This window comes from Aptenodytes patagonicus, chromosome 5, assembly GCF_965638725.1.
Source record: "Aptenodytes patagonicus chromosome 5, bAptPat1.pri.cur, whole genome shotgun sequence".
Lineage (NCBI taxonomy): Eukaryota > Metazoa > Chordata > Aves > Sphenisciformes > Spheniscidae > Aptenodytes > Aptenodytes patagonicus.
This window is the reverse complement of record NC_134953.1, coordinates 64770120-64786097: the sequence shown is the minus strand read 5'-3', so window position 1 is coordinate 64786097 and position 15978 is coordinate 64770120. Positions and strand designations below refer to the sequence as shown.

General features: G+C 38.5%; 1 protein-coding gene across 6 annotated transcripts in view; it reads left to right on the top strand.

The window, feature by feature from the left end:
• ELAVL4 (ELAV like RNA binding protein 4) overlaps positions 1–13532 on the top strand; it is an 84277-nt gene extending 70745 nt beyond the window's left edge. For all 6 annotated transcript variants that reach the window (XM_076340231.1, XM_076340233.1, XM_076340232.1 and 3 more), the window contains exons 4-7: positions 4033–4186; positions 4577–4802; positions 6195–6233; positions 10602–13532. In XM_076340231.1, the coding sequence (XP_076196346.1) occupies positions 4033–4186; positions 4577–4802; positions 6195–6233; positions 10602–10929 (747 nt within the window). In that variant the 3' untranslated portion in view covers positions 10930–13532. The remainder of the gene's footprint in view (positions 1–4032; positions 4187–4576; positions 4803–6194; positions 6234–10601) is intronic.
• Positions 13533–15978: the final 2446 nt, after the last annotated feature.

The following is a 15978-nucleotide window of genomic DNA, read 5'->3' as shown; positions in this document are numbered from 1 at the left end:
GCAAGAAATCCTACATCTTGGAGCGTGTCATGCAAAGAGACAAAGCAAAGTCTTTCAAAGTTAAGGTCACCAAGAAGGTTAGTATTTTTGAATGTTACACACGCTTTTTTGAAAGCTGCCCAGGGAGTCACTTAACACTGACTGCACCTTACCTGCTCGTGGCTGGAGAGATGTCCCAGGGATTGCAGGTACAATTGGTGGGGTGGTTCAGTGGCCTGTGGATGCCTGTGCTGCCACGCAGTGCACTCTGATTAAAGGCTCCTGACTAGTCTTGTGTTCCCCAGGTGAGTAAAACTAGATGCAGAGCAAGACATAAATCTCCTTGGAGAAGCTTTGTTTTTGAAAGACATGAGCTGCTAGGTTGCTTGTCAGCAGATGTTTTGATTGGGGCAGGGTGGCTCTGCTGGCTCAGCACATCGTTTCAGGGAAGGACAATGCTGTTCCTCTTTGGAGCAGATGGGAGTTGAGAGATTATTCTGACTTACTCCACAAAAAAATTAATTTTGGGAGGAGTCTTCTGGAAATGGACTTAATGTTTGAGAAGTCCAGGATTAGCATATGAGCTGAAGGCATCTCTTCGGATGAGCAGCAGTGAAGTGGTTAAGTGTTGGTGTTTAAATGGTTGCTGTTACATGTCCAGTGCCTTGCCTCTGTAAGACAAATGGGATGCGTTCATGCCTCTGGGTGCCTTTGCTGTGGGCTCTGACTTGGAAAGACCAGACCGCTTCAATTTATGTTCATTAGAGTTTTGCGGTTAGAAATTTTTCATAAAGTTTTCTATGTGGGAAAAGGGGTAGGAAATCAATAGGGAAGGTAATTACATTAACTTGGAGATATTTTCTGTGCTCCTTAACAAAAATGTGCATTACCATGGAAGATATGAAATGCTGGACCTTAGGACTCTGCAATAGTGTTTGGAGACAGTGGTGCAGACTCTTGAGATGGCTGTTTATACTAAAGAGAAGCCCTTACACAGGCTAATGTTCAATGTTAGATTAGAAATAGCCTAGCAAATGTTTTTCACAGTTAGTACATATATATATTTATAGAAACTAACATCGGAGGCCAGCAAGCCATAAAATGAATTGTACAGTATTTTATTATCTTCCTTGCAAATTTGACCGAAGAACTCCTAAATGATCTTATGCAGTGAAATATAACACCATCATTCGACTTCCAACTGTCATATAAATGGACAAACATTATAATGCTGAGAAATGCGTGGGTCAAACAGTAGCTTGGCATACTCCAGTTCATTTATTTTGAATTTCTTGTGGTGGCTAGGATTTCCGTATTCTTTTCTTTTTCAACACACTATTTCATTACAAGGTGCTAACACTGCCATGAGCAAAAAAAATTATTCTTAAGCGTGAATATAATGCAGCATCCTCACCCAGTGCTTTGCAGTTTTCAGTGATAAAATGGGAGCTGGTTTTGGCTCCCATTTTAACTTTCACAGCACCAAAGAGCTTCTGGTCTGGTGGAGGGTCAGGGTGGGCGTTTTCTTCCTTCGATAGCTAATACATGGGAAGACGTCCTGCCCTCAGTACTAACTGAATAATAGCTTGAAAGCAGGACGGCGTGGTCTAACCAATTGATTTGTCATTGGCTGACCTGAGAGGGAAGACGAAAAAGATTCAAAAGCAAATAAATAATTGACATTACTAGCCTTGAGTCCATTCAGCTTGCAACCTTTTCTCCTTGATACTAAAGGTGGCTGAGTTGCTTTTGGCAGCTTATTTCTTTGGCCCAGGCTCCCCTGCAGCCTGAATGTTTAATTGCAGGAGGAAATAAAAATTAGACCTGAGTAGTGATAGGTGTTTACATGTGCTGTAAGTAGATGGATTTGTGAGTGTGTGCAGTCTCTCCTTCCACTGCATGTCTGCATGGCCCACAAGAGCAGAGCATTTTCTGTATGTAGAAGTATGTGTATACATAAAGTGTCAGGTACTCAGTGCTCTGAGTAGTGGTGGTTTTTGCATATCCCAATACTTTTCATCTTCTCTGTAATGTGGCATTTGGTTAATGAATGTGCCAGAGTGAGAAAACCCAAAGGAAACCCCTGGCTGTTTTCCCAGGAACTGTATTAATTTTGCAGCTCTCAGTTTTGAGGAATAGGTAAGGTCCCTACCCCCACTCCAGAGAGGCTCTTAAGTGTTTTTTAAACTGTTACTCCTAAAGTAGGTTAAACTGTAGGTGTCTGAACCCTTGCAGTACCCTCTCAAGGGTAAGGCATTTTCAGAGTGTGGAGGGGGAGTCTGCTTTTCCGAATGCCCTGGCACGGGGTACAGATGAGAAGCCACTGATATGAGACCAGCAAACCAAGCATGGTCAAAACAGTGATTTTCGGCATGGTATCTGTAGGTGAAAGCATAGTGCAGTTATCCCTGGTTTCCCCAAGCACCTGGCTTGATCTTAGTTACATAAAAGCCAAGTAGTGTTGTGTGTGTTTTCTGGTCCTAGAGCATCAGAGGGGTGTTTGGGACCAGCGATTAAGTGACTTAAATGCTGCACCTCATCAGGAGCTCATGGGCTGTGAGGTCCTAAATTGCTGAGGCACAAAATAGTTTCCACCCCAATATACTTCTCCCTTTCAGCACTGATATCAGCACCTGAAGGTTTCTCTGCTCGTTATGTCTGCTTGTGCCTTTGTGCTGTGCCTGAGCTTGCCTCAGTTGATACAAATGTTTTATCTAACCTCTTTTTCACATTTCTTTCTCTAAATTTTTCCACGTCCTCTCTCTAGCCTTCTCTGTAAATGCTAGATTTAAAAGGTTATGTACAAACATGTAAGTTTTAAAGAAGTTGCCAAAAACCTTAAAATCTAGAATCTTTAGATTTTGTCTGCTGTTATGCAGGGAAGATTGTGGAAGCAAATATTAGTCATTCACATAATTTTCTGTGTTGAGTCAACATCTATTTTTAGGTGTGGAGCACATAGACAACTCTTTGACACAACACATAAAGACATTCATTTGACATCATTTGTGTTTGGGCTAAGGCTTGGGAAGAGGGGAAGACAATTGCTGAAAGCATTGTATTCATGATGAGACCTCCCCATTTCCTTCCAAGACACGTTTTAAGACAATGTAGGAACGTACTGATCTGTTTATATTTAAATAAATCAAGATGAAGTGCATAATATTCAGGTTTGGATCCAATGCTATTTCAGATGTGCTGCAAAGCAATTCTTCATGATCTGTGCTGAATACTTGCCATTGCTTTATCCAGGAAGTATTTTTGTTACGTTAAATGCGTGTATCCTAAATGTATATATTTTAAAAATGCAGAAGGCTTTTTATGCACATATTATAATCTGATTCATAGGTAGAAGAGCAGTTAAGAGAGACTTGATTTAATAATTTTCCAACAGCAAACATGCAGTGCCGCAGCTAGATTTTGTTTGCTTGGTCACAATATTTTTATGGTCTGGTTCTGGGCTTACAGTGCAAGGGAACTTCTTGTGATAAATTGCAGATATGACAGTGTCAGTATACAGTTCCCCGAGCAGATGTTCATTTAGTCTAATTTCACCAGTACTTTACTGTTCATCCAGAACAGATCTTGCCAGCTCAGGATGAAAACAACAAAGAGATAGCATGAAAGATCACTCTGCAAATAACCTGATCTGTTTCAGACACTTGGGGGAGGGGGTGGAATAAAACATACTGGAACTTTAGAGTGCTACGTATGTGCTAAGGTTATTACAGGTTGGATACAGTAAATCATCCATACACCCACAATCCATAGGGGTAAACTTACAAAGCCGTGCGTAGGAAGCTGCACATTAATCTACCTCTGAACAATAGTTTTTATGCCTGCACTTGAAGAACCCTTGCATTTGTTTTTAAGGTCTCTCTAGCTCTTCCTTTTGTTCTTCCAGCCTTTCCCGGCTTTGTTAGTTTTGCAGAACAGGCAGCATCTGAACTTGAGGGTTATTGCTTGTGAAAGAACAGAAAATAATCTGTCCGTTTAAAATGCAAAGGGTGGCTCTAGCTTACTAATACCCCTTTCCTTTTCTTTGATCCATAGGTGTCATATGCCCGTCCAAGTTCAGCATCGATCAGAGATGCGAACTTGTATGTCAGCGGCCTTCCGAAAACAATGACCCAGAAAGAATTAGAGCAGTTATTCTCACAATATGGGCGCATCATCACCTCACGGATTCTGGTTGATCAAGTCACAGGTTAAAAGAAAACTTTTCTTGATATATGCATGTTTTTCTAGAAATGGCAAAATTGTAAATGCATGCTGGCAGTTGAGTTTTAAGACAATATGACTTTTAGTGTAAAATGCAGTACCTGGTTCTTTGTAAGTGTAACTGGAGGCATAACTGCTGCCTCTTTCATGAGGGATCCCAAAATGCAGAATGTTGTTTACTTAAAATCGTTATATTAAAAAAGGTAGGGGCTGATTTTGGAGAACACAGCTGGGGAAGGGCATTTTTCTTTATAGGACTTCCTTTAATTTGCAAGCTGTGTATTCTGTGAAGTCAAAAAGAACATTCGGTTTGTTCGTTACATAGCTGAGGCCGTTCCTACAAATATTCATCTGTTCACATGTTTTTACTTCCCAGGGGTTTCTCGAGGTGTGGGATTTATCCGTTTTGATAAGAGAATAGAGGCAGAAGAAGCCATAAAGGGACTAAATGGCCAGAAGCCTAGTGGTGCTACAGAACCAATTACTGTGAAGTTTGCCAATAACCCCAGCCAGAAAACAAGCCAGGCACTCCTTTCACAGCTGTATCAGTCTCCCAACAGACGCTACCCTGGACCACTTCACCACCAGGCTCAGAGATTCAGGTAATTACCTGGAAAAGAACTGAAGTTCCACCAGCGACAACAATGTGGGGCAGGTGCTGTGCAGGAAAATATGCTTTAGTTGTGTAGGCTGACCTGATTTTCTTCGTAAAATTAAATATTCTTTCCTGGAGAATGAGGAGGAAAATCTGCTGACAGCAGTAGTCATGTTGTATTTACTAAAACAGCTGAAGTACTGTACAATCAGATCTCATGAAGTCTCATAGAAAAAGGGAGGACAGAATAGAGTTACACTGATAATCAAATGAGCAGTGACTATCCTGTTCTTTCTCTTTTTTTTTAATGCTTTTATTTTCTGCTACGTTATTACAGTTTTGATGCAGCTTAGACTTTGATGTTAATGACAGTGGATCGGTAGCAGGAAAAAGGCTGAGTCTGTTCCAGTCAGCAGCAGTATCATTAAATTTATTAGCCTGAGATATCTGCTTTTAGTATAAAGAGACCTTGTTTTAGTCTTTGGTGTGATTCTTCAGATACTTTCGGGGATGTTTTTATGCTTTGCATTCTGAATATACTGTTTCCATCTGATACGTAAGCCAGGGTTAGCAATACATGATGTTCTCATTACTTTTATATTTGATAATAATTTTCAGGCAACCTAGCATTCAAATAAAAAGTCTGCCTTCAAAAAAAGAAAACTTGGGCATACTCGCATAACTGAGTTACAACTGGCTTTAGAGAATTATTCAAAAGTAATTGTAGTTTTTCAGTGATGAAAAGTGCTAATGAATTACAGATCACTTAAAGTCAGCCATTGGATACATTAAATTTACACTTGTTTTTCTTTGGCATGCAGCTGTGTCCATTGAGGTTATCACTGAATCATTCCATGGATAGAAGGACTTTAGTGTGCTCCCATGGAAAGCAGATGATTATATTCTGCAAAATTTGGTGGTCATTTAGATTGACCGTGGAGGATTAATACTAAATATATGTAATACAATGGGGAGAATGTATTATGTTAAGACAGTTAGAATCAAGAATTTTTCCAGTTCCAGCAATTTTGGACTGTAACATTTTATTTCCAAGTTAACTGTAAATATAAGGTGAACGGTTGAATTATTTGCAAAAATTTCATACTAATATTGTCTAAAAAAGACAAACCAGAAGTGGATTTTTTTAAAACCAAACCCTGGAAACGAAGGTTTTCTCTAGGAGTGTAGACAAGTTAAAAATTACTTTAAATGCTGTGGTGGAAATTTAAGCACAACCTCAGACTTAACAAAGCAGGCTGGGAGTTGTTAGGCTCCTTAGATGTGTGGGAAACTTGTTGAACGTTTCTTCTTTGAAAATGGAACGCTATTAATAATAGTTCCATTGAGCGATCTTGCCATCTGTGAGACATTAACCCAAAGACCCTCCTTCTCTTTTCAGGCTGGACAATTTGCTTAATATGGCCTATGGCGTAAAGAGGTAATTAGAATTCCACAGATTGCCAGATGTCCGTGTTGGCACAGATTGGTGCTACAATTTATTTTTTTAATTCACTAACTTTACTTTTTTTTTAATTCCTTCTTTTCTTCCACCAGCATGTCAAATTCTTTTTAAGTTTGGACTTCAGTTGGTTTTGTTACTTTAAAGGCCACACGCAAATTCTGTGGGTTTTTCAACCTTTTTTTATTTACAGGTGGGCTTTTCAAATGGTTTAGGTGCAACAGCTACAAGCATTCAAACTGCAGTTGTCCTGCTAAATGGCACTTTTTCCAGAATCAGAGCTATTAACTTAAGTTTTTAACTAATCTCCGATCTGATAATGGAAGATTTAACAGTTGAAAACAGAACTACACTGCTGTTGTCTAAATCTTACAGTTAAGACCTTGTTGCTACTACATCTGGCTTCACAAGTTTGACTTAAAAAATACAGCTGTGTGCACCTTAATCAGCCCTAAGTTTCTTTTGTTACAGGTTTAATACTTTGAAAATTTTCTCAGTGCTTTAGATTTGTGTTTTGTTTAAAATAGCTCTGTGTTCATGTGTATGTGCACGCATGTGTGAAAGTTCAGCTGATTTGTAAACATTTATGCTGTTTCATGAGTATGTTCAATGTTTGATCTGATAGCTAAAATGAGTTGATGTGGTGTTAGTGTTTCTTCTAATGGCACACATCAATGCAAGTGAACCTTACAGCAAAATAAAGGTGTAGTCTTATTCCTGATGTTACCATAAGATGTCCAGCCATCCCCCACAATTAAGATGAGAAAATACTTCCTAATCTTCTGAAATGGTCTACTCGCCACATTTGAAAATTATTTGAGCTTTTTTAAAGCTCACCCTGTAAAATGGTATGGTAAGTATATCTTTACACTAGCTAGTAGTAGACAGTAACATGGGTTTCAACTGCTGCCACAGTAGCTATCATACAAATCGCAAATCTTAAAGACTACTTACACCACCTCTGTTTTGACTATTTTGTATCTTCCCAGAAGCACTACTTCTGGTGTTCATTAGTACATTTGTTACATTCGTGACATCCTTAGTGGTGATGGTGATACGATGAGTCAGAACTTACCACCTGATTTTTATCACACACCGCTTCTCCTGGGTTCTCCAGTCTCATTTGTTTCTTGATACATTGCCAAAAACATGGCAGAACTCTCAGCCTCAAGTGTCTGTTGGGTACAAGTCAGTGTCAGAAGGATGGGTTTGTTCTGGGAGCTTTCCCTGGGTTTGCTGCTGCTTTCCCTGGAATTGGACTGGCGTGTGGTGTGGGACAAACAGGGCTTAGTCCGAACTAGTGAGAGTTTGAATTCTGATTTCCTATGACCTACAGAGGGAAAGGGAGTGTTACCTGTCTTTAGGTTATGCATCTTTCTTAATATTCAGAGTCTGCAATGGTAGTCTTAAATCACAACAGGTTTTTAAGTCATTTTGTAGGCATCTTAAATTAGTTGTCTGCTCCCAGCAAATCTTAAACTTGGACTTGCACTAGCAAACCCTGTATTTACAGGCATAGGGTCACACAAAAAATACTTTGTTGATAAAAACTTCTGAAACTGCCTCTGAAACATCCATAGTGTAGTGTTCCTGGGCTTGAGGGTCGGTTCGTTCTCTCCCCATGTTAATTATATGGTACTGATGGAAAATGAGATATGCTGATGTGGAAAAAGGTTTTATTGACACTAATTTCAGATCACTTGCTAGTAGCAAAGCTACTTATGCAATAGGTTATCTTGTATTTGTGTCAATACACTTGCACTGGTTTCTTGGACTTAGAGCAACTCCTGTGCTCGTGGTACCTAAATAGTTGAAAGCTGCATTAGCTCCTAAAGGTTTCCAGGGGAAAGCTGCTCTCCAATGAACTGTATGAAACTTTAATCCTTTACATCAGTGCAGTATTCCTTAAAAATGCAAAACTTTATAACATACTGTGTGACATGCACAGCTTTGCATTGTACAGATTTTACAATAGCATCACTTACAGGGTAGTGTATACATTAGTGTTGTACTAGATGTTAAATTTAAACATTGCAGAAAAGGTGTGTTTGCTGGCTTACGTGTTTTACTAGCACATTGGCACTTGTCAGCAATGGGCTTAAAGTTCCATCTTCCAGATTTCAAAAGAAGTTGAACAAGCTGTTGGCTTGTACAAGCTCTCGGTCCTGGCCGCCTTATTTGCAATTCCACATACTGTGGAAGGGTCAGTATAAATTGGCCTTGTCCAGCCATCTTTGTTTTCAGCAGCTGGGGAAATACCATGGGTTAGAGCCATGCTGAACCATTATGATAGCTACTAGTTAGTTTCAGTATGTGGGAGAGAAATTAAAAGATGTTGAGAGTAGGATTTGCAAAAGTGAAGTTCAGTTGGAAAACTGCCACATATTTTTATTACTGTCTGCAAACCTATATGTATGTCTGACGATCCAATGCTGTGAGCATTTGTGAACCGCTCATTTATAGCATTGCTACACCCCAGTGATGTTCCTCAGCTTACGATGTATGTTCCAAGTGTGTGTTTTTCCTTGAATATACATATAAAGTGCCATCAGGAGTCAACAGAACGGTGAGCAGCCATCAAGCGTGTAGTTTCTCTTACGGTTATTTAATACACACACTGCATAACGTTGTGCAGATTGCTAAATGTGTGTGGAAATATTACAAGTGTAAAAGGAGATATTTTGGAGAGCACAAGAGCTCACTCAGCAACACTGAGTCCACCCCTCTAGTCCCGCAGTCATCACTCAAAAAATACTGAGGAATTACTATTCAGTTCTGGTATTAAAACTCATCATATGAAGGTACATGTGAAACTGGATTTTTATTAAGACGTTTCCTCTGTGCAGTTGTTATTTTAAAACATATCCCAAAGTGTAGCTTCAGAAAGCATGTCACTTTTTTTTTCAAACTGATGAAAGGAAAATTATGTTGATCCTGAGGGCTGATGCTGCTTAACATCTTCATTAATAACCTGAGTCACAGGCTGTGATGCACCCTCCTTGCATTAATGGGTGACACTAAACTGGTGAGGGAGCAGGGGCAGTCACCATGCTGTTGGCCGTGGCTGCCACTGAGGAGACCTTGACAAGCTAGAGGAACATGGTGAAATTCAGGAAAGGCAAATGTAGAGTTTAGCCCCTGACTGCTGTCTTCAGCTACCTACGAGGAGCATTAGAAAGAAGATGATGCTGAGGTCATCTTAGAGGTCAGCTGCGAAATGACAAGAGTCAACAGTAACAGGTTGCAGCAGGGGAAATTCAACCGAGTATAAGGGAAAATCATTCACAGTGAGGGTGGTGGAGCCCTGGAGCAGGGGCTCCAGAGGTGGAGTTCCCATCCTTGGAGACTTTCAAAACTTTCTTCTGCAAGGCCATGAGCAGCAGATCTAATTTGAGAAGTTAGCCTTGCTTCGAGCAGGAGGTTGATCAGATGATATCCATAGATCCTGTCTAGCCTGTGGCTTTAGCTTTCCAATTCAGATGTTTAAGTTAAGAAAACAGGTCCCAAAAGACAACAGGGGGAAAAGTTAGGGTGCTATATTAGATTTCTAGGGCTTGTCTCTCTATGTTGACTATCCGAAGAACCTAAGAGCCTGTCATGGACATGAAGTCTCACAGTATGAAGGTATTAGTTGACATGCTCATTAATTATATTTATGCACTGTTTTACTTACTCTACAGTTGCTGCATAAATCATCTTTAATATGTGGCCAGCATTAGGACTTTTTTATTAACTGGATTTTTTCCCAGCGTATGTCAGTTAAGGACTGTTAGGAGGAGAATTAAAATCTACCACTTACAGACATCTCTCTAAATCGAATAGTATTTTTAGCTAAAGAGGCTACTGTTATAGCTGAATCCTGACAATGGCATTCATATTAATCCCTTAAAATAAGTCTTGAAGTTTGTGGTGGGTGGGGTTTTTTTACTGCAAAATAGTAAAAAGTAAAGCATTAGATCTCCATTTGCCCTGAAACTACATTATTTTAGTGATGGGAATAAGTGGTAAATTCCTACAGGCCTCTTTAAATGAACTCATTGATAGCAGCATGTGCGGGCCCTTTTTGACTTAGATTGTCCTTAAGCCTTTCTTTTATTAATGTTTGTCTACATCTAAGTAGGGCTTATCCTTGAAGGGAGATACGTTTATGCCCAGATTTGGTCTGGTTTTAGTACAGCTCCCTTCCACTTAAGTAAGAGTTAGAGGCCAAGTGTGGCTACGTAGGCATCTGCCAGGGATAGGATCAAGAACCTTCATTAACATTGGCTTATTTATTCTAAAGTCTTGGTTCCATGTAGCTTGTGCCAAGAGATATATTTAGAATAGACCCCTCTTTTTACTTGGTAGGTTTTCTCCGATCACAATTGATGGTATGACGAGCCTTGTCGGAATGAATATCCCTGGTCACACTGGGACTGGATGGTGCATCTTCGTCTACAACTTGTCTCCTGACTCGGATGAGAGTGTGCTGTGGCAGTTGTTTGGTCCCTTTGGAGCAGTCAATAATGTCAAGGTGATCCGTGATTTCAACACCAACAAGTGCAAGGGATTTGGCTTTGTCACCATGACCAACTACGACGAAGCTGCCATGGCGATTGCCAGCCTTAATGGATACCGTTTAGGAGACAGAGTATTGCAAGTTTCCTTTAAAACCAATAAAACCCACAAATCCTGAATTTCATATCCTTACTTACTAAAATATATATATATAAATATATATACGAACAAAACAAAACAAAAAAAACTCTTCAAGGCTTATATTCAACCATGGACTTTATAAGCCAGTGTTGCCTAAGTATTAAAACATTGGATATCCTGTGAGGAACAGGAAAGGATTTTATAATGCTTAGAAAAAAAAACCTTTGATGCATTGAATGTTCTTTCATAGCTGTCGTTGTTGAATATAATATACATAGATAACAATGTGCAGGGATTTTTACCCGGCCAGCTAGTTTTACTACCTTCCTTGAAGGTGGGTCTTTTTAAGATGACCATTCACTCATTTGAAAAAAAAATAATAAAACAAAAACAATTTTTACAAACTAATGGGATTAAAAGCGAGAAAAAAGATTTTTGTTTTCTTTTCTTTTTTTCAAAACATTGATTGAATCAGATTGGTAAACCCCCCACATAAATTAAAGAGGAACAATAAAAATTGCAAAAAGAAGAACATAATTTTGCAACTTTTTTTATTTTTCCTTTTTTCTTTTGTATCATGTGAACTAAACAGTCTTCTGTTAGGGAATGGGGTAAAGGGGGATACCTGATGACATAACAATTTAAATAACATTAACAATGTTGCCAAAGAGGTGGTCTCTTTGCTGAAAATGGGTTTCAAGAAAAATCTATTTTTATAAAATATAAAGAATTTTTACAAGAGAATCTGGATTTGAGAAAAAAATATTTTGACTGGCTAATTTAGGGGAAATTGACAACTTTGTCATGTTCATACTGCACTGGTAACTTTTTAGAGATCAAGATGTGTGTTTTAAACTGGATTAGTAGATTGTTTTTTGAAGGATGGGCTACAAACAGATGATCTTCGTATCTTTTCATAGCATGTAATAAAAATATTAAATACAGTACGGGAGAGTGTTCTTCCCAGGCACGCAGTTACCCACAGTCAAAACCCAAAAGCAAGGAGATGAGTTGCAAGACGGTTTTTCTTTAAGTCATCAGTATGGGATATCAGCAGAACAAAAGTTAAAAAAATTAATTTTTTGATCAAAAACTTCCTTGGTTTGAGCAGTAGGTGCTACAAAATTATTTACATATCTTAGTATCATAGTTAAATGTAATGTGTTTAGAAAAAATACATTTGCTTTAAATTTGTTAAGAATTTTCAAATTCACTTTATAGCCCAAGCTAATATAATTGGGCTGTGTTGGCACATTTGGAACACTGTTTATGTTGCTTGAAACACTTATTTATTTAATTGCCGATGTGATGCATATGGCCAAAATCAAATATAGCTAGTTTGGCTAGTCTACTTATTTGTTTACTTAAACTATGGGAAGAAGCATATTATTGTGTCATTTTGTTGTGTGTGTATGTGTATATATAATATAAATATATATATATATAAAGTTATTTTTTCTTTTGGTTAATTTATTATAAGTTGTAACACTTTGCTAGTTTTGTTTGTATATGTCTTAAAATGTTTTCTTATGATACTTAAGTGACAGAGGTATCAAGGTAACTTGTGTAGAAATATTGTTTGATATATTGTCATGTTTGTTGTGAATATTTTTTCTTACTGCACAGTAGAAAAGAAAACAACTGGGTCTTTATTTTAATGTAATTCAGATTGGGGAAAACAGAGCTAAGGGAACAAAATGACTGAGGGGGTGCTCTCCCATGTCCAGTGCACTGATCATTTTAGTATGTTTGTGCTTTGTACGGTTATATATTTAAAACAAAAAAGGGTCATGCTCTTCCCTGAGTACTAGAAACAGTTACTCGCTATGCATAATCTAGTTGATAGTTAAATTTGCTATTGCTTTTCTTGTCTTGTTATATAAAATCTTTTCAATACAAGTTTAGTCTTAATGGTAATAAAACGTTATGGTTATTTATAACTTGTGCTTATTTTGTGCATTTTTTCCATGCTATACCCACTAACTGCATGTAGACTAAGTATTGTTTTTTCACACTGAAGAGGCAAACTTTTGTAGTAGACAAATAACTAAAGCAAAGGCTGCATCATAATTTTATCAGTTTTTTACTTTAACAATGTTAGATTTTAGTTTAAAGGAACACTCATTCAATGTTCAGGGAAACCTTTATACATCATCTGCTATGAATGAGCGCAGTTTGCTGGGAAAGTTTTGATGCATTTGCTAAGCATTAGTGGGGAAGGCATGTCAGAATCTTTTCTCTACGATGTGTTTTACTATCTGAATAATAATAATAATAATTTAAAGAATCTTTCTTAGGACCAGGCAGTTGTATACTTTAGTTATAATGAATGACTTCATGTTAACCTTGCTAGTTTAGATCATTTCTGAGGGAAAGTATTGTAAATGTTTTTTTCATAACCTTGTTGTGTTTGAATTATTTGTACTTTAATTGTCCAGACAATAAATGAAAGTGTGTAGAATGGCTATGGACTTTCCACCTTTTTAACCGTGTTCAGATGTTTTAGTAATCCCAGCCGCACCTCAAATGAGGTAGATGTTAGTCTGATTTCAGAAGCAAGGTCTTCAAGAGAGAAACGTACTAGTCAAACCAGATTGAACATATTCATTATTTGTTTTTCTTTCTGAAGGTTAGAAAGAATCAGCCATTTAATTTAAGATGTTGAACACCAAATATCAAACTGTAACTGTAACTTTATTTATTTGAATGTGGAAGATACCTGAAGGATTTCTACTATATACAGTATTTTTACACAATGAAAATATTAACTCAGTCAATATCAACACTTAACAGAAGTAGCAAGCAAATTTCAGCGTTAATACAGTTTTTAAGCCATCATTTAGTTTGACTTTTCTATGAATATGCTATGAATGTCATGCAATATGAAACAGTGTACATATCTGCTGTACAACAGTATATATGATCACATTCCAAATTTGATTCTTTTCACCATGTGTTATAACTAGAGTTGATACTTCTTTCAGTTGACTTGTTTGAATCCCATTAATACAAATATTCACTTCATGTTTATGTTCTGTAACATTCACTAATTGAGAATATGTACCTTGTAAAACTGCAGCATTGAATTTCGTAACTGAGATTAGGAAAACTATATCAGAGGGCTGGATGGACCGTGTGGTTCTTCAGCTCTTTCACCTATTTAATAAACTCGTGTTTTTGTGAGATTAAGTTACCATGTTGGTTATAATAATTAATTTCAGGCCGCAGAATGAGTTTGTTCTTAAATTTACAGCTTGCTTAATTCATCCTTAAATCAATCTTACCATTCCATAGTAAAATACACAAGTCAGTAATTTGCTATGTTTAAAGACTTGGCTCTGAAAAACATTGTCCTCCCATCTATCAATATATATGTATATACACACACTTTTGATTATATACATATATACATACACTTCACAATATAGTGTAACATGCACCAGCCCATTAAAAAAAAAAAAGCACTTTCCGTATAAGAACGAACCATGGTAAATAGTGTTATTTTATAACACACACTATCTACATTATAGCATTTGTTTAGGTTCATCGCCTAATTTTTTTCCTGTCCTTTCTTCAGTGTACCTTACACTGTCAGAAAAGGAGTGAGATGAAAGTCACCATACAGTCTAGATGCTCATAAGACAGCACTGGGACTGTACACACTGGCATTTTGCTGTTGACTTCAGAGGCGCCAGTTTTGATCCAGGCTATTTCCCTGCTTCCACTTGAAGTTTGGCTACTGATCTTCTACATCTCATTCATGTAAGGTACCTATTTCTCCATTCGCTTGCATCGGTGAGCTTAGGTGAGCTGTATGAAAGCTCACGTACACCAGTAATACAAGAGAAAGGACTCGGCCAGTTTTAAGGATCTGGTATGTAAAGTTCAGTCTCCCTTTTGAGAGCATCACAAACGTACACGGGCTAAAAGTAGTCGCAGAGTGGCCCTTGGTTCACTGTTCTGATCCTATGTGAGAGTTTTTACAAAGTCTTACTAAAATGCAATTTCTGCCCAGCTGGGATCAGAACCAAATTTCACTAACACTCATTCAAAGTAATCAAGTTTTATATTTCTTTCCTGAAAGGGTAATCACTCTTTCTGCAATTAGCAAGCCTGCTACATAAATGGAAAATCACCTGGGGGAGGGCATTTCAAGTGTGTTCACTTTATATTCTGCTTCAGACGACCTTGGGCACAGTAATGGGCTTTGAATGAATGGAGAGGGGAGCGTATGTTGAAAATTATGGCTGGCACATTCAAGATAGCAGTGAGCTACTCCTAAATTTTTACTGTGGGAAGTCAACCTACCTAGTGACACTGAATTTGTAGCAACCAAATGTGGACAAATACTCTGGTGCCATTAATGGTTCCCATTGGCATGGTTGGGCAGGGGGGCCTGGATGTACCACACTTAGCGGAGGCTGCTGCCTAGGTACTTGAATTGGCCTCGGGATAATTAATGGGGAGAGGTACACCCAGAAGGTGCCCTGGGGAACCCCTTTCTCCATCACCTGTAGCAGGAGCCAGGCAAGGCTGTTAACTTGTCCATCTCACTCACGTGACTACGGATAGATGAGGTAAAGCCAGGTCAGCGCATGATGACAGAAAAGATTTGTTCCCTGCCCTGGAGATCTTGCAGGCTGAGCTTACCGCACAGAAGTAATTCATTGTACATACAGAGCAAAATGAAAGGAGATCAAATCCAGCATAACTTTACGAAAGCTCTGACATCTCAGACTAATCCAGTATCTGTTTTCTAAAAATAACTGACTTCTTAAACCCAGAAGCTATGATGGAACCAACCCAGCTGCGCTTCAGTAACTCATAAGGGGGCAAATCATGGGGGCAAACAGGAACTTCTGCAGGAAGGAAACAAAAAGCAACAACCACACAAAGACACACATACGCTCCCTGTGCGGTGTTCCTCCTGGGCGTTGCTGCAGTGCAGCCTCCTGACCCCTTGCTAATGAAATCGCTTTCATCCCAGGCACATCAAGGCGGTACCTTCAACAACCAGGAGGACAGGTACGCTGGTGCAACAGTCATTTCTGAGGCCTTTCCCAGAAACACAGTATTCCACTCTGGT